Here is a 19,181-nt window from a genome sequence, read left to right as displayed (position 1 = left end):
GTTTGTTGAAGCCAAAGGACTTTATGCTAAACAGTCTGCCCTGACTCAGAGAGCAAACTAAAGCTATGATTTCTTATTCCTCATTGGCATAGCATTAGTGAGGGGCCCACAGTGCAGGCTTTGGTGGAGATTAACTGGAAGAGCCTGTCTTCTGCCAGTAAAATATTCCCTTAGGCAAGTCTCCTAGGAGGGGAAGTTTCTACTCTATCAGACTGGTTTCTCCTTCTGTTTTCAAGACTGGGCTACTCTTGAAGTGGAAGGGGGTTGAGAGTGAGTATTCAAATTAAAGTTGCAGCTATTAGGGTTAGACTCAATAGCCTATGAGTTCTGCTAACGTGAGGGTCATGCCTCATTCATTTTTGTGCCCCCGATGCCTCAACAGGGTTCTGCATTCAATATAATTATGAATATATGAATCCTCATAATTTTTTTTAACCTGTCACGTGTAGGAACACTACGCCAGTTTTTAAAATAAGTACACCTTTTTAGGTAGTTGCTTTGGAAACGTATGACCTGTGGTGTGAATAATAAGGCATACCAAGTGCCAAGCACTGGAGCTAAGCATTTTACCTTACTACTGAGTGAAGTAAATTTCGGAAACTGAGGCTTCGACATTAAAGAATACAACTAAGATGGCACAGCTAATAGGTGACAGTTTAAAACTTGAACCCAAGGCTGCCTGACTTTTAATCACAAGAGAAAAGGCCTCGTATTAATTCAGCAAAACTTGGTGAGCCGCCGCCCTTCAACTTGCAGTTCTAGACAGATTCCACCCGGAATTTAAGGCCTGGTTTACCAAGAAGAACGAGTGTGTCCACACACCCCACGCACCTCACCCTAAATGAACTGGACTGGAAAAAGTAAAACGTGGCCACTGCGCAGGCTCAAACGTCCCTTCCTCACTCTTCCTTCTCTGCTCCGGGACGTCACCGCGGAAACTTTCCCGGACGACTCTAAAACGGCTCCCGCCCACTCTGAAGTCAAACGGGTGGAAGCTGTTCCTCTCTGCGACGTGGACAACCTTCTCTTCCTCGGGCCTTTCCAACTTGGAAGCCAACACCACGCGCCTCCGTTTCTCGGGGATTCAAGCAGGAGTTTGCCAGATGTCAATATGGCCGCTGACAGGCGGTCCCAAGCAGAGGCTTTTCATAGGCCAAGGTCGCACCCCAGCCCCGCCCATTTCATCCCTCCTGGCTGCGTCCGCCGAGGCCTTCGATACGCATGCGCGGCGAGGGCGGGCCGAGAGGTGGGACGGCCCGCGTCTTCCGTGAGCCGCCGCCACAGCTGCCGCCAGAGCTTCGCCGCTCCTGCGCCTCCGGGGCTGCATAGCCGGCGTTAGCCGCGCGAGGGTTAAGAGAGGGGACCGACGGAGCGTGCGTACGCGGGGGTTCCCGCAGTCCCATCAGTTCCTCTCGCGGGTGGACTGCGAGGTCAGCAGCAGTCGAGGGAGGCCCTAGACGGCGCCATGTCGGCGGGCGGCCCATGCCCGGCAGGAGCCGGCGGGGGCCCAGGAGGAGCCTCATGCGCCGTGGGGGTCTCCCCCGGCGGGGTATCCATGTTCCGGTGGCTGGAGGTGCTGGAGAAGGAGTTCGACAAGGCCTTCGTGGATGTGGATCTGCTCCTGGGCGAGATCGATCCGGACCAGGCGGACATCACTTATGAGGGGAGACAGAAGATGACCAGCCTGAGCTCCTGCTTTGCGCAGCTTTGCCACAAAGCCCAGACTGTGTCCCAAATCAACCACAAGCTAGAGGTGAGCTGTGGGCGCTGGAGGGGGTAGCATTCAACTCCAGTCATCAGACCTCATTTAACGCACCCGTGAAACGACCCTAGAAAACTGCCAGCCGGGGCACCTGGGCTTCCTACGTGACGGGGGAGTGCGCGCGCGCGCAGGAAAGGAGTGAGGTGAGGTTAGAGCAGAAAAAGGTGTGTGGACTGACGTGTGGGTCTCCCGGGATCCTGTCGTCCACCTTCCTTGTATCTCAATGAAGAGGAAGCAGGAACTAATTACTCCAGCCTACTTGTGCCTGTTACGTTAACAGATCTCAGACTTAACTGAAGCTCAGAGATTCTGTCATAAGAATACTTTAGCTTACCTTTTAACATTTGAGTTTTTAGATCTACTTTCACATTGATAAACTACGTTTGTATATCACCAGACAGACACAGTCCTGATTATTTTTAACTATCTCAGGTCAATTTCTGTTGTTGCACACAGACGTACTGTACCTTGACTGCACGAACTATTTAGGGGAATTTGATCAAAGCTCTTAAGAAAAGTTAGTGGGATAAGCAAGACGGTATCAATGTCTATTTCAGTTTACAGTTAGTTGGTCCTTAAGTTACAGGCACATCCCTCCAGAGCGCCCTACAATTATTCAGCTGACTTCTAACATTGAGGTTTTGTCTGTACTTTACTATCTTTCCCAAAGTCTGGGTTTATTTTTGAGAGTGTGTGAAGGATGATCATTTGCTTTAGTCTCTAATCTTGGTTGTGGGTGTGAGTGCAGTGGTGGTGCTTCCAAAAAAAAACCCCAAACCTACCATTTTTGCAGAAAATTAAATTTTTACAATATTTAGAAAGCATAATAGATTACCATTATTACATAAAGATCATTTTCTAACTAGATAATTTAAATAAGAGAATGGGTCTTTCATTTTAAAGTAGGTAAAAATAGGATAATAAATGATGTGCACAGCTCTTTGAACATTAGATTTTGTGAGAAATCATCGTTACTATCAGTTGTGGTGATTGAGAATGCCCATTGGATCCAAATTAATATGAATATCAGAAATGCATCCTCTCCTTGCTTAGTGGTTAGCATTCTTTCTCTTTCCTGTCAGTCGTGGAAAAGGTGGTATAATTTAGCTTTGATTAGCATAGAATTGCATATGGGAGATTTTGTGACTCTTGTTCACTGAAAGGACTGTTAATTTCTTTCATCCTTTCTGAAAAGGTTGGAAGTGTTGATATGAGGCTAATCACTTCTTAATCTAGGTATATGAAAATGTCTCTTGAATTCTTGCTTTAGTGGTAGTTTCTAGAAGATGTTTATTTATTCATGTAGTGAAATTACATTTGTTGGTCTTTAGAAATAGTACTTCAGCTTTAAATAACAGAGCAAGAGTAGCTTTTGCTACTCTACAACTGAGAGTATTTACTGAGATAAACAGATTTTAAAAAGTGAAGCAAGATCTAATTCATTTTTTAAATGACTTAAGGAAACTTTAAAGTGCTATTTGGATGTCAGATATAAAACCTGATTTTGGAGAAAATTATGTTCTATGAGCAGGAGGTGATGCTCAGTTTTTTTCATCTTTAAATATTTTAAATGAGTACTCAGAGCTGTAATAAATTATGCATGTTCTTTTTCAGAAATTATAATTACATATTCTGATTCCATGTCCTGGCTTAGAAGGTGGCATTATTTCTCAAAATAAGAAATGCTAGCCTATCACAATGTGAGCATGTTTTTTCAACATGCTTGAGCCTTTGATTTAAAGATCTTAGGAAATGGGGATTGTTGGTGTGTTTTTTCAGTTACAGTTGACTTCTCTGTCTGTGGGGTTATTCTTTCTATATTTAGCAGTTTCTACAGTTTTCATGGAATCTGTTGTGTATTGCTGAGGAGAGAGGTTCATTGTCAGTAGTGCTTTTCAAAGTAGATCTGCCATTGTATCATCTGCAGAATTTCAGAGGTTGCCTGTGTACTGTTAGCAATCTTTTGAGATCTTGAAATTTTAGAAGAGATTTCCATACTTTCTTGCCCTGTTTTATTTCTTAGTAAGTGAATTGAATTAGTTCTATTGTTTTAAGGATATGGGCATTAAGACATAATATTTGAGGTCACTTACAATTTGATATAGCAGATGTGCACCAAAGTTCGGTGGTTTTAGAGATTAATACCTTAAACCATATTGCCATAATAAAATATTTTTATAATCAAGAGGGGTACCTCCAGTATGAGTAACTTATGATATATTTAAATTCGTCTTGAGTATCCTTCCAGATCGCCCTTCTTCTGCTCATTGTCTTCAGGTAGTTAATTTAATACTAATATAGTAGTTAGGAAAACAATTCTGCTACAAAAAAAGTCAGAGGTTACATTAAAAAATTAAATATAAGTGACATCTATGTGACTGCTTTTTTCCATAAATTATATTTGGGGAGAGGGATATCTATAAGGGGAAGGGGAGGGCAGAGAATTCAGAATATTTTGAGGTAGTGCATTTCAAATTACTCACATCTCTTTTATACTTCCCACCTGCTTGAGAATCCCTGCTATGGTGAGCCACTTGGTGACAGCTGTGCTGGAGTCACAGGTACTAATTGGGATAGTAGTAGTAGTAATAGTAATAGTAGCAGTAGTAGGTGTGTTGGAGTAGAACAAAAGATGAGAACCAGTGCTTTAGAAAAACTCACCTCTCTGCCTTGAAGTACGGTTTTCTGCCTGTTCACCCCTTCTTTAAAATAACAGCAAAACAATATATCTTCTGTCATGTCCTCCTTTCCCTCAGCAATTGCTGAATAAGTATCTTTTTTTAAAGTGATTTACTGTTCACAGCCATCTAGAGCCACATTGAAAATGAACTAACGATATACTACCCTTTTACTGCTTTAAAGCTATTCTGATTTTTTTTTTAAGTATATCAGTTTTATTGCAATTTGTTTAACATTGGCTGTTAACCACTCATTGAACAGTTTCAGTGCCATAAAATGGTGGGTTTCAAAAATAGTATTCCCCCCCCAATAATCTGCCCCCATTCTCACCTGTCCATCCTTGCTCTTCTTTTTTTTTTTTTTTCTTGGCCACTCGGTTTGTGGGATATTAGTTCCCCGACTAGGGATCGATCAAACCTGGGCCCCTGGCAGTAAGAGCTCCTTCCTAATCCTGACCACTGAACAGCCGGGGAATTCCCCATCCTTGCTCTTTTTCAATAATTACTACATTGATTTCCCTTTGCCCTTCTACTTACTTACTTATACCAAGGCTATTCATATTTAGTTTCTAGTGCCATGTTCCATACTTGGATGAACTGGGTAGCAATCTAGACTAGTATAGGAAAGCTATTCTGTTTTTAAACAAGCGATGAGGCTGTTTTGCAGCATTGAACTTGAAGTTTAATATTGCTCCAATATATATTTATTGAGTGCTAATTATGTGTTGGACACTTGGGATACAATGGAAAGCAAAAACGGACATAATCATCACTGTTATGGAAGTTGGATTTTATTGGAATTTGTTGAAATAATTATCATATAAATGTGAAATTCCAACTTTGAGGTACATAGAGTAATGAGAACCTATTCTGGGGCATCAAGAAAGGCTTCTTTGAGGAAGTGACTGTTGAGTTGAGACATAAAGGATGAGTAGGAATTAATTAGGCCAAGAGAAATAGGAGTATCGTTCAACATTCTGGTAGAGGGAACAGGATGTAGAAGGCACCTGTGATGGGGGAGTGCTAATGCATTTGAAGAACTGAGAGTTGGTATGTGTTATAAGAGCATAGGGCAAAAGAAGTGATATGCAAAATAAGTTTGAACAGGTAGGTAGGGACAATATCTACATGATTTTCTAGACCATGTAGTAGATTTGAGGGCTTTATCATAACAATGGGAAATGTTTTAAATTAGGTGGTAACCTCAGATAGGAGATTAGAATAGTTTACTCTGGCTATGATAAGGAGAGAATTTGGGGAAATAACAAGAATAAATGCAGAAAACCATTTAGGGGGCCCTTAATTCTGATCCATGTGAGATGATGGGAGTAGGATAGCAGAGGTGGAGGAAAGTGTTCAGAACAAGAGAGATTTGAGAAGTAAAAATAAAATCTAGGGATGGGTTGGAACAGAGGGATGAGGTGGAACAGAGGGATGAGGGAATTCAGGATGACTCCAAGGTGTCAGTTGGCTGGATAAATGGATGGATATTATATATTGCTAACTGTTGATCAGTTACTATGGGCCAGGCTCTGTGCTAGGTCTTTTATATATATCAATTCACCCAATTCTCATAATAGTCCTGTGGGGTAGGTTTAGTATTGTTATTCCCATTTTATAGGGATTAAGTAAGGGGCCCAAGACTACAGAACTAGAGAAACCAAGCTCTCCAAAAACACATTTATGTCTGGCTGGGGAAGGAGGAGGTGGAGAGAAAAAAAGCAAGCAGAAATAGTTGAGTGTGGCTGGATAGCCGGGAGGGGGAGGGGGAGTTCAAGGGAGGTATTGTTTTCTTTTTTTTTTAATGGAAAAATAAACTTAAACATGTTTACAAGCCAATGAGAAGCATCTAGTTGAGGGAAAATCTGAATATTCTAGAGAAGGAGAGGATAATTAGTAAGATTTCTGAGTGAAGATGAAATCCAAAATACATGTAGAGAGAATGGCTTTATATTGAAAGGACAGCTATTATACTTAAAGGGAAAGGAGAGATGATACGCACAGAAGCGGGAGTGTTTTGTGTGACGGCTTCTTTATTCTCTGTAGAATAGCAGCCTGGGACAACTGCTGAAAGTGGGTGAAAGTAAGAGCTCGAGGAGAGTGAAAAAGATTTGAAATGGTAATGGAAGAGTGGGAGAGCAAGTTGGCCAGAGAAATAGAGACTGCCAGACAATGCTGGGGACTAATTTGGAGTTACCATAAATTCATGGTAAAACCAGTCTGCCCTGTTGTATGACTTTCTCTGGCAATGCAGGCACAGTAATGAGAGTAATAATTGAGTTCAACCAGTGCTGTAGCAAGGAGTTTGCTATATAGACAAGAGTGTTATTGAAATGAAAATGGTATTGGGGATGAAGAAAAGGAGATAATCTTTAAAGGAGTAGAAATAGTATTTGATAATTATCTAGATGCAAAGGAAGAGGAATGGTTAAGGATGATGCCACATTTCTGTTTGGGAAATATATTGGTTGATACCTACAGTGACTTGAATAGTGCTCCCCCGCCCAAATTCGTGTCTACACAGAACCTCAGAATGTGACCTTATTTGGAAGTAGGGTCTTTAGAAATGTAATTAATATAAGGATGGAGATGAGGTCATAGCAGATTACAGTGGGTCCTAAATCCAGTGAGACTATCCTCCGAGGATACACAGGGACACAGAGAAGAAGGCTATGTGAGGATGGAATAAGAGATTGGAGTGACTTGTCTACAAGCCAAGAAATGCCAAGGATTGCTGGCAACCACAGTATAAGGAGACAGGCATGGGACAGTTCTCTTTCAGGGTCTCCAGAAGGCACCAACCCTGCCAGTGCCTTGATTTGGGGCTCCTTCATCCTGAACTGTGAGAGAGTAAATTTTTGTTCTTTTAAGCCACCAAGTTTGTGGTAATTTGTTATGACAACCCTAGGAGGCTTACACCATTCACTTAAGTAAGGAATCCAGGAGAAGGAGTGGGTCTGGCAGGAAAGATAATGGGTTGAGTTTAGGAGGTTGTGCATGGTTAAGGTCCGTATCCCTTTTTTGCATATTCCTAACATAGTTTCCTAATTGCTTCTTACCCCCTCCACATCATCCTCTCATTGCCAAAATCATTCTAAAGTGATTCATATTAATGGTTCATATCAAAAGGCAAGTCTGACTACGTCACTCTTCTTTGTATACCTCCCTATTACTTACTGGCTAAGATCAAACTCTGCAGCATGTTGATCAGTGTCCAGTCTGTCTGTCCTCATCTCTTGTCACCCCCTCTTAGCTGCTTTTGCCTCAAATAAAACTGGTTTATTTGCATTTCTCTAAATAGGCCTGCTCTTTCATGGTATCTCTACTTTGGCACAGGCTTTTGTGTATAATACCTTCTCTGCCCCTTTGTCTACAGTGTCAAACACCCACTCATCTTTCAACACACCACTTACATCACCATCTCTGTGAAGGCTTTCCTCACCCAACTCCTCTCTGCTCTCTATAGGCAGAGGCTGTCTTAACACCTTGAACTTGCTTGGGCTGTTACAAGATTTGTTATTATACATTGTACTATAACTTGTGGTTGCCACATTTCTCTACCTCTAGAAGGTAAGCTCTTTGAAGGCCAAGACTTTGTCATAGCTGAAATAATCTGAACTATCAAATGCTTGTGAAAGCTGACTTGGTGGTAGCATTATCCGTTTGTGAACCCATTTTGGTTTCTAAGAATTGGTTGGTAGTTTTTTTCTCCATGATATCAAGTTGATTTATATGTGGATTACAGAATTGGTGTTTGGCCCCTTTTAAAAAGGGGCCAATTTTTGGAAATTTGGAACTCACACATTAAACACCAACCTTTTTGACCCACTTAACATTCTTATCTCACTTGCTAGGGGTTTTCACATCTCAGACCTTTCCCTTTCCCTACTCCATGTATTAGCTTTTCTCCATTCAGCATTCAGGTAAACTTCTCCTTTCTGACTCCCTTTGTTTCTTTTTGAATTGGTACATCACACATGCCTGTACACTAGTGTTTACAACACTTTACATCATAATTGGGAATGTATTTTTTATCTGTTTCTACTAGACAGTAAAATCCTCAAGGGCAGAATCCATGTCTTATTCATCATTTTGTCTCCAGATCCTGGCACACTGTGTATATTCAATAAATGTTTATTTGAATGAATAAATTATTTGAAACAACTTTAGTTGCCTCCTTCTGCCATGAGTCTTCAAAGTTTATCAATAATCATTCTGTAATACAAGTTTCATGAGAGCTGGGATGGTGTCTGTCTTATTGACTCTACTATCCATTGTGTCTAACATAGGGCCCACCATATTAGTGAAAGACTGAATCAATCACAAAGATATGATTTGTTAATATTTCATGGTATTCCATTTTAAGAAAAATTTGAAACTGACTAAAAATAACATCATTACATTAGAGTATTGAGTATGGATTTAGTGTACTTTTGACATTTCTAGTATATTTGGTAGGTTGATTCTCCTCATCCCACCTCGAGTTTAATTATAGAGCAGCTGAATTCTTTAAAATGAAAACAGAAAACATTTTATCTTGTTTGGAACTTCATTTTGAGGTTTAAAGTACTTTAACTTTTAAAAATACATCATAGACTTATCTACTTGTCTCCATTTCAAATCCCCCAACTCTAGTTCAGTGACATTGTCTCCCATGTTACACATAGCTGCCTTTTCTTTTTGGCTGTGTTGGGTCTTGCTGTACATGGGCTTTTCTCTAGTTGCTGTGAGTGGGGGTACTCTTTGTTGCGGCACGCGGGCTTCTCATTGCTGTGGCTTCTCGTTGCAGAGCACGGCTTCAGTAGTTGCAGCACGTGGGCTCAGTAGTTGTGGCTCATGGGCTCTAGAGCGCAGGCTCAGTAGTTGTGGCACACGGGCTTAGTTGCTCTGCAGCATGTGGGATCTTCCCAGACCAGGGCTCGAACGTGTGTCCCCTGCATTGGCAGGAGGATTCTTAACCACTGCGCCAGCAGGGAAGTCCAGCTGCCATTTTTAAAACATAAATTTGATCATGTCATTCTGTTTTAAATTCCTCAATTGTACTTTGAATAAATTCAGCCTCCTTATCACTGATAAGCTCTGTGTGATCTGACCTCTGGATAGCCCTCCAATGTCGTATCTTATCATTCTTTCCTCTTATTCTGTATGGCCCAGGCCACATGGGTCTCCTTTCAGAAACTCTAAGACAATAATTCTTAAACTTTTTGGTTTTAGGACCCCTTTACATTCTACAAATTATAAGGTCCCCAAAGAGCTTTTTTTTTTCCTTAATATGGGTTATATCAACTGGTATTTACTGTGTTAGAAATTACAACTGAGAAAACTGTAAATATTACATCAGTTAAAAATAGCAACAGTAGGGCTTCCCTGGTGGCGCAGTGGTTGAGGATCCGCCTGCCGATGCAGGGGACACGGGTTCGTGCCCCGGTCCAGGAAGATCCCACGTGCCGCGGAGCGGCTGGGCCCGTGAGCCATGGCCGCTGAGCCTGCGTGTCCGGAGCCTGTGCTCCGCAATGGGAGAGGCCACAACAGTGAGAGGCCCGCGTACTGCAAAAAAAAAAAAAAATAGCAACAATAAACCCATAAATAAACCCATAAATAAACCCAATAAACCCATTACATGTTAATATCATTATTAATGAAAAAATAACTACATTTTCCAAAAAATTATGAGTAGTATTATTTTATATTAAAATTAAAAATATATATCTGGTTTAATAGAAGATAGCTGGACTCTCACATCTGCTTTCAAACAGTTATGGTTTGTGGTTTTGGTTATAGGAAGAAAATTTGACCTCACAGAGAAGTACCTCGATCAGGGAGGAGTATTTTAGTAGCCATTTCAGATAATTGTGGATATTCTTCTTTGATAGTAAAAGGTAGTTTCTTAAAGGTTAGTTACAATGTGGAGTCTGAAACACTATCAATAAACTTTTCATACACCGTTACATTAAAATACATTGGTCTATCTTTGTAGCCTTTGAATGGATCTTTTACCAAGGCATGATTTTAACATTGTGCATTGGTCATTTTGAAAATATTGGTTTGCTGAGTTATCCAGATCTTCCAAATGTGGACACATCTCATTATACAATATCAAAAAATCACATTTGTTAATATCTGCAGTCTCATGAGAAAAATCTGTAAGTATTAAGAAGCTGTCAAGCTTATGGTGATGGATTCCAATTTTCCAAAATTCTAATTTTCACTTTGAAAGTATAAGTTCTTATCATTGCCAACAAATGCTGTCAGTTGTTTTCCTTGAAATAACAGATTCACTTTATTCTCAAGAACATGTCTGCCAAATATATTAATCTTTTTTTTTTTTTTTTTGCGATATGCGGGCCTCTCACTGCTGTGGCCTCTCCCGTTGTGGAGCACAGGCTCCGGACGCGCAGGCTCAGCGGCCATGGCTCACGGGCCCAGCCGCTCCGTGGCATGTGGGATCTTCCCGGACCGGGGCACGAACCCATGTCCGCTGCATCGGCAGGCGGACTCTCAACCACTGTGCCACCAGGGAAGCCCTATACTAATCTTAATAACCACAGTTTGTTCTTCTTTCAAATAAATATGGTGTTCCAAGAAAAAAAGTTCAGTTTTGCATCTCAAGCAGTTGCATAAGTGCTTTTCCTTGAGACAACATAGTTTGATATGCAGCAGGTATGCTTTATGTATGCTTCCCATTTCATCACACAGAATATTAAAAAGACTTACTCAGGGTTGAGATTTTTAGAAATTAATAATTTTACTGCTTTATCAAGGACATTCTTAAGTGAATTTTTGGGTTTTGTTTTTGTTTATTTGTTTTTTATAAATTTATTTATTTATTTTTGGCTGTGTTGGGTCTTCAGTGCTGCGCTTGGGCTTTCTCTAGTTGCGGTGAGCGGGGGCTACTCTTCGTTGTGGTGGGCGGGCTTCTCATTGAGGTGGCTTCCCTTTCCTGTGGAGCACGGGCCCTAGGTGCGTGCTTCAGTCGTTGCAGCACGTGGGCTCAGTAGTTGTGGCGCATGGGCTCTAGAGTGCAGGCTCAGTAGCTGTGGTGCAAGGGCTTAGTTGCTCCACGGCATGTGGGATCTTCCCGGACCAGGGCTCAAACACATGACCCCTGCATTGGCAGGCAGATTCTTAACCACAGTGCCACCAGGGAAGTCCTTGTTTTTTGTCTTTGTTTTGACTGCGAGTGCATGAGAGTGAAGAGTACAGTGACTACTGGTAGTTTGGTGCCACTGCATTGACTTGTGTTGTAAGCATTCTATTCATAATTGCTTTTGTACCTTCAGTACAATGTCAACACAATGAAAAAGGCAATTCATATTTTTTTATTATGAAAATAGTTTTGACCTTGTGGATGCCCTGAAATAGTCACATAGACCTGTGAGAACTGCTGCTCTGATAAACCGAAACACTTCCCAGAAGGATAGCCATACACTCCCACCCCACTAATTCTGATTCTCTTTGCTTCTTTCCTATAGCTTATTATGGTTTGTAGTTATGTATATTACTACTGGCTTTGCTGTGACCTCTGGCAAGTTACCTAACCTCTGTGCTTCACTTTCCTTCTCAATACAAAAAGTATCTTTGAGGATTAGGACAATTAAAACATGAATATGTTCAAAACAGTGCCTGGCACATGGTTAATACTATTATTATATATGCCATTCATTTTCTTTATGAGCTGCCTCCTGCACAAGGCCACTGAAGCTCTGCAGGGCAGGCTCCACATTTGTTTTGTCTACCAGTGTATCCCTAGAAACCAGCCCACTGCTTGGCATATATTGGTGCTTAATAAATACATGTTGAATGAATGTGTGATGTTGTGGGAGACTAAAACTAAAAATATGTTTGCTTGTCTTGAACTGTAGAACACTTCGGGGAGAAATAATGACAGATGAAGTTTGCGGTCTCTATGCTCGGATTGGAAATTGGAGCAAATAGGTGGAGTTTTCTCACAGAACTTTCATAAGCCAAATGAACAGACTGCTTCAAGAGCTGACATGTAATAAAAAAGAATATTATTTCTTATCTTGAGGGATGACAGAGATTTTTATCTTTGACCTTTGAATATATTTTCTGTTTGGTCACAGTCTTTGCTTTAGAACAGGCTCATTGGCTTTTTGTGATCTTCGATAGTAGGGCAGCACTAACCATCCTGAGCACAGGAAGAAAAGATAAAATAGAGGAAGATTCTTTTTTTTTTTTTGCGGTACGCGGGCCTCTCACTGTTGTGGCCTCTCCGGTTGCGGAGCACAGGCTCCGGACGCGCAGGCTCAGCGGCCATGGCTCACGGGCCCAGCCGCTCCGCGGCATGTGGGATCTTCCCGGACCAGGGCACGAACTCGTGTCCCCTGCATCGGCAGGCGGACCCTCAACCACTGCCACCAGGGAAGCCTGAGGAAGATTCTTTATAAAGGAGTTGCTTAAATTAAATGAGCTCTAAGACTTTGTTCAGCTATTTTGAAGAAGTAGAAGAAAAGAAAGAGAATGGATCAAAATGCTTTCATTAGTTACATTATCACCTTGAAGAATGGTTCTGCTGTCTGTCAGGTATAAATAAATAGCTTAGGATCTTTTATATAAGAATCTCTATAATAGATTCTTTTAAAAGTTTCGATCGAAGAAAAAAAAGACAGTCTCACCAGATAAAATGGCGTTGCTTCTTTAAATGAGGCAAGGAGAATTCTATAATCTGTAAAGGTTCTCCTATTAATAGGAGACTCAGTATTTAATACTCAACAGTAATAAGATGTCTTTTTTTTTTACAGTCATATCTTGCCATCTCTTTATGATTTTTATTTTTTACATTTGTTTTATTGCTCTTACGAGCTTTAAAGCCTTTTGGTAAGTAGGTGGGTGTAGATGATAAATTTTAGATATTGGCATTAAATGGTATAATTGCTAGCGATTAAATTCCAATCTGTACTTTTCATCCTAAACTGCATTTGCAAATATTAAAAACATACAGACATTTAAAAGCATAATTGTTTCTTTTTAATGATGTGATTACCTTTTGTACACTATTTTATTTATTTTTAGAAGATGTTGGGGATAGGAGTTTATTTATTTATTTTTGCTATGTTGCATCTTCATTTCTGTGCGAGGGCTTTCTCTAGTTGCGGCAAGTGGGGGCCACTCTTCATCGCAGTGTGCGGGCCTCTCACTATCGTGGGCTCTCTTGTTGCGGAGCACAGTCTCCAGACACACAGGCTCAGTAGTTGTGGCTCACGGGCCTAGTTGCTCTGCGGCGTGTGGGATCCTCCCAGACCAGGGCTCGAACCCATGTCCCCTGCATTAGCAGGCAGATTCTCAACCACTGCACCACCAGGGAAGCCCTGTACACTATTTTAAAACAAAAGGTGTGGAAGCAATTTGTAGGTAAACGTGAGATAATATTTACATCTTTATCAGCAGCTTTCAATGCTATGGTTCATAACAGTTAAACTGCTATTTGAAGTCAACTATTTTCTTTGTAATTCTTACAGAGAATACAACTTGGAGTATGTGTGCTTTTGTGTGCATGCCTGTGCATGCCTACACGTGTGTCTGTGTGTGCACATGAGTTCCAGTGTGTGTGTGTGTGTGTGTGCATGCATTTGGGTGTGTGAAGGGTGGGGCTGGCTAGGTGGATGATGTTCAGAGTAGTCTCTTGCTTAGAGCCCTGTCTAGTTCTGAGATTTGGGAATGTGATCTCATTCGGAACTCATGGACACCTTCCTTTCCATTTTTCCTATTACTGCCAGAATTTATAAAGGATGTCAGGAGGTCTGAGTTTTAATCCCATGCAGTTTGTAATTTAGGACAACTCACCTAATCTCTTTGGGCCTCAATTCTTCATGTGCAAAATAAAGATGTTTTACCAGATTTTTAATTTAGGTTCTTACATCTTCTAAAATGTTATCAAAAGAGCTATATGAAATGCCAAAACCAATGAGTGAGCTAGATCAAAGTTCCCTGCTGTTTGATGTTTGCTAATGTCTTGTCTTAGTTTAATCCTCCCCAGAACAAGAGGTTTTTGAGGGGTGCTTAAGGTAAAGTAGTTGGCATTTTTATCTATAAGACAGTTAAATAAAAACTAGCCTTCGTTTAGAAAGAGAAAGTGCAGCTGTTGTGTAGTTTTTTTTATAAATTTATTTATATTTTATTTATTTATTTTTGGCTGTGTTGGGTCTTTGTTGCTATGCGCGGGCTTTCTCTAGTTGCAGCGAGCGGGGGCTATTCTTCGTTGCGGCGCGCATGCTTCTCATTGCCGTGGCCTCTCTTGTTTCAGAGCATGGGCTCTAGGCGTGTGGGCTTCAGTAGTTGTGGCATGCGGGCTCAGTAATTGTGGCACACGGGCTTAGCTGCTCTGTGGCATGTGGGATCTTCCCAAACCAGGGTTCGAACCCGTGTCCCCTGCATTGGCAGGTGGACCCTTAACCACTGCACCACCAGGGAAGTCCTGTTGTGTATTTTTACACGATTATATGGATGGAGGATTAAGGTCTAGACAGAGTAGAATAATAGGAAACTCTGAATAAAAAATTACTTATATTTTGGTGCCACAGAGTGGAATCCAGAAGTTAAGAATTATATTAGAAAGGAATTATCCTGATGGAAAAGAGTTTGAGAGAAGAAATAGAATAGTAATGACTGCATTTACAAATAAATGGTAATGATAATCCTCAAAATTTCTTTAAATACACTGCCTCTCTGTCTTTTTCATTCCTGGGGATACTTCATTCCTATGTTGCAGAATGTGCCCTGAAGTTTCATATATCTCCCCACTCCATTCCAGCTGATATTGGAGATCCAGGGACCACATTTTTTTTTTAACTAAGTTTTTAAAAAAATATTTATTTACTTAGGCTGTGCCAGGTCTTAGTTGAGGCATGCAGACTCTTAGTTGCGGCATACAGACTTCTTAGTTTTGGCGTGTAGACTTCTTAGTTGCAGCATGTGGACTCTTAGTTGTGGCATACGGACTCTTAGTTGCAGCATGCACGCGGGATCTAGTTCCCTGACCAGGGATCGAACCGGGGCCCCCTGCATTGGGAGCACAGAGTCTTACCCACTGGACCACCAGGGAGGTCCCCAGGGACCACATTTTGAGAATCACTACCTTAGAAAATCTCACCATTGGTTGTTTAATGGCCTTTAAATGAAGGCCATGGTCTTAAGGCTCAGAGATCCTCCTAGAGTGAGGTCATTTTGTCCTTGATGAGTTCTAGGGAAAGAATATCCTGATGGTCAGCTTTGTTTTATTTTATTTTATTTTATTTTTTCTGTAAATGAATCCAAGATCAAATATAGGAAAGTGAAGAGATTGGGTTAACTGGTTGATTAACTGGTTTTGATTTTGCTTTTTAAAAGATTTTTTTGGATATCACTTGAAAATTTAAGAGTTGAAGGTTGAAATCAACTGTTTATTAATTTTCACTCTTTGCTAGTTATAGTGTTGCCAAGGTAAGACAGTGAGGTGAAAGATGGTCAGCCTTTTTTTATGGTCAAGCTAGTTTTTAGTCTGTTATTTACTAGCTGTGTGATCTTGGGCAAATTGCTTAAACTCTGATTTCCAGTTTCCTTAGCTATTAAAAAAAAGAGAGTATGATGGTAAGAATTAACAGATGGCGCATGGTACGTGATTGCTTGCCATATTGGTAGGTAAATGCTTGCTTTATGGTAGCTGTGAATATTGTTAGTAAGTCAAACATAGGTATCGTAGCTGTAGAAACACATTTTTCCTTATGGCTAACTGCTTGATAATACTTTTACTACCTTGCCCTGAGAGTAAGAATTGGGTTCAAAGTGCTGTTTTGCTACTGACCATTTGGGTAGCCCTAGAAATAAAAGCAGCTTTGATGGGCCTTGGTTTTATTATCTAAATAGTAATCGTCATGATCATAGTTTTTATGTTCTCTAAGATCTCTTTGATTATAAAGTTCTGTGATATTAGGAGGTTAGCCATTGAATAAAATATGGAAATTTCTAATCTTCACATAAAATTTACCATTAACTAACTTTTCTTAGCAGCTAAAATGCTGATATCATAGACAAGAAAAGAGTTATTTAAATATTATGAAGTATAGAGTAAACTTGAAACACTTGTTTTGTTCCAAAATAATTAAATTGGGCTTTGAATTTTGATACCTGCATCCTTGCTTTGTAAAGAATTTTTACTTAATTTTTAAAAATTTGAGCGACCTCTTGAGAAATTATTTCACTTAATGAAGAGTCCATGTTTCTAGTAGGCCACTTTCAAAAAACCTCCATACTACCCTGTTTTTCCTTGCCTTTTTAGAATACAGTCACTTCTGATTTGAATATTAGTCTGCCACATTAATTAATGAATACCACTTGTGCCTCTTTAGCATCTTTCTTAATGCCAGTTTTACTCAGTTATTAATAAATCATGAGATTTTTGGTTTGAAACATAAATCATAGTGGGACAACCAGACAATATATACCTCTTGAAACACACAGTGTACTTCTTGCCACAAACATTTAAGTACCATAGTTCCTCAGTATTTGCAGGGGATTGGTTCTAGGCCTCCCCGCCCATACCCCTGCAGATGCCAAAATCCATGGAAGCTAAAGTCCCCTTTATAAAATGGTGTAGTGTTTGCATATAAGCAAAACACATCTTCCCGTATATTTTAAATCATCTCTAGATAACTTATAATACCTAATACAATGTAAACGCTATGTAAATAGTTGCCAGCATGAGGCAAATTAAGTTTTGCCTTTTGGAACTTTCTGGAGTTTTCTCTTCTGAATATTTTTGATCCACAGTTGGTTGAATCTGTGGATGCAGATTGCATAGATATGGAGGGCTGACTGTAAATCTAAACCTTTAGATCTACTTGTAGTTTATAGGAAATATAAGGAATAGAGGAATATATTAGACAACACTGCAAAGAAACAGTAAGACAGATACAGAATGAAAGTCAAAGTAATGAAAAAAAAGATAAGGGTTGTTATAGATTAAATGGCCTATTTTAAACTATTTCTGGGTAGGTTTACTTTAGCATAAGCTTCATATTGCTCAAAAAGTGCATATTATTCAAATATCTATTTTCCTTTTGTGATTATTTTATTTCAAAGATTATAAAACTCAATAGGTATTTTTTTGACTAAGAAGGACTGTCTAGACCAGGCTCATTTGTACTTTAAAGGTACAGTCTTCAGGGAATACTGAACATTCTAGTAATAGGTGATTTTAAATTTTTATAATTTTTTTTTTTGGTGGGCAATTTGTTAAATTGATGCATGTCTATAATACATTTTTATCATACACGTAAGTTTTTTGTTTTTTTGTTTTTCTTTTCTAAGGTTTTTGGTTAGGAGTATTTGTGAAAGGTGTAAAAACTGTTAAACTAACATTCTTTTCTGGAAGGCAATAGAAGTGAAGTTCTACTTTATTTAATCTCTTGCATATGTTTACTATATTTAAAAAATAGAGTCAAGTACTAGTATTATTATTTATTTTAGCATTTAAATCTTAATGGAATTTGTTACTGTTTCAGATTCATAATAAAAGGGCCAGCCCAATACATCAGCTACTAGCCTGATGTGGCTATTGTGTGTTTGAAATATGGCTGGTCCAAATTGAGATGTGCTGTATGTGTAATATACATAATGGGTTTGAAGACTGAGTATCAAAAAAAGAATGTAATATTTTAATCATTGTTTTATATTATTATATGCTTGAATATAATATTATATGATATTTTAGATGTGTTGGGTTAAGTAGAATATATTATAAAACTTGATTTTACCTGTTTAATTTCACTTTAAAATAATTATTTATTTATTTGGCTGTGCCAAGTCTTAGTTGCAGCACGCGGGATCTTCAGTTGTGGCATGCAGGACTTAGTTCCCTGACCAGGGATCGAACCCAGGTCCCCTGCATTGGGAGCGTGGAGTCTTAACCACTGGACCACTAGGGAGGTCCCTAATTTTACTTTTTAAAATGTGGCTGCTAGGGGACTTCCCTGGAGGTCCAGTGGTTAAGTCTCCATGCTTCCATTGCAGGGGGCATGGGTTCAGTCCCTGGTGGGGAAACTAAGATCCTGCATGCTGCGCGGCACAGCCAGAAAAATAAAGCAAAATAAAATAATAAATAAATAAAATGTGACTACTAGAAAATTTTTAGTTACATATGTGGTTCATATTTAATTTCTTTTAGGCAGCGCTATACTAGAATATCACAGCTTTTCTATTGCAATGAAAACATGAGCTGAGGATTTCTGGTCTGAGAAGGATCACAGTGGATTGATAGTTTTAAATTTTAAAAAATCTTTTGTAAAAACAGAAAAACTAGCATAACAAAAACACCCCACAAAACCCAGTGATAGCCTCTTCAGCAAAACTAAATGAGGAGGGCATATCCTCACAAACCCCAGAACATGGGTTGGTCAGGGTAGCAGGACCAACACAGAGTGCATGTGGATGAGCACCTGTGGGGCAAAAGAAATAAATAATAGCAAGGGGACCCAGGCACAGAAATCACTAACAGAGCCCCAAAGGAGAAGACATCACTTTGGATGGGAAACTTGAGCAAACGATCTAAGAACAACTGGCAAAACTGCCACCAGGTTGCAGGGGAATGCAAAACAACCATGGGGACACACTAAGCAGCAGCGGGAAGATTAGAAAGTACTTGGGGTGGGCTTTCAGAATCTCAGAGATTTCTAACAAAACTGCTTTTGAGAAAGACAGTCCAATTCTGAAGAAACACTGCTGGAAATAGAATCCAAATTCAGCAG

At 39.9% G+C, this 19,181-nt stretch overlaps 1 protein-coding gene across 3 annotated transcripts in view; it reads left to right on the top strand.

Moving 5' to 3' along the window:
• Positions 1-1,254: 1,254 nt before the first annotated feature.
• Positions 1,255-19,181, top strand: part of GOPC (golgi associated PDZ and coiled-coil motif containing) — a 40,428-nt gene continuing 22,501 nt past the window's right edge. Inside the window, exon 1 of one of the 3 annotated variants that reach the window (XM_019929639.3) lies at positions 1,255-1,753. In XM_019929639.3, coding sequence (XP_019785198.1) covers positions 1,466-1,753 — 288 coding nt within the window. In that variant the 5' untranslated portion in view covers positions 1,255-1,465. The remainder of the gene's footprint in view (positions 1,754-19,181) is intronic. The other 2 variants (XM_073789530.1, XM_019929640.3) reach the window with 2 other exon arrangements.

The sequence above is a fragment of the Tursiops truncatus genome, chromosome 12, assembly GCF_011762595.2.
Source record: "Tursiops truncatus isolate mTurTru1 chromosome 12, mTurTru1.mat.Y, whole genome shotgun sequence".
NCBI classification, from domain to species: domain Eukaryota; kingdom Metazoa; phylum Chordata; class Mammalia; order Artiodactyla; family Delphinidae; genus Tursiops; species Tursiops truncatus.
This window is presented reverse-complemented; position numbering and strand designations above follow the sequence as displayed.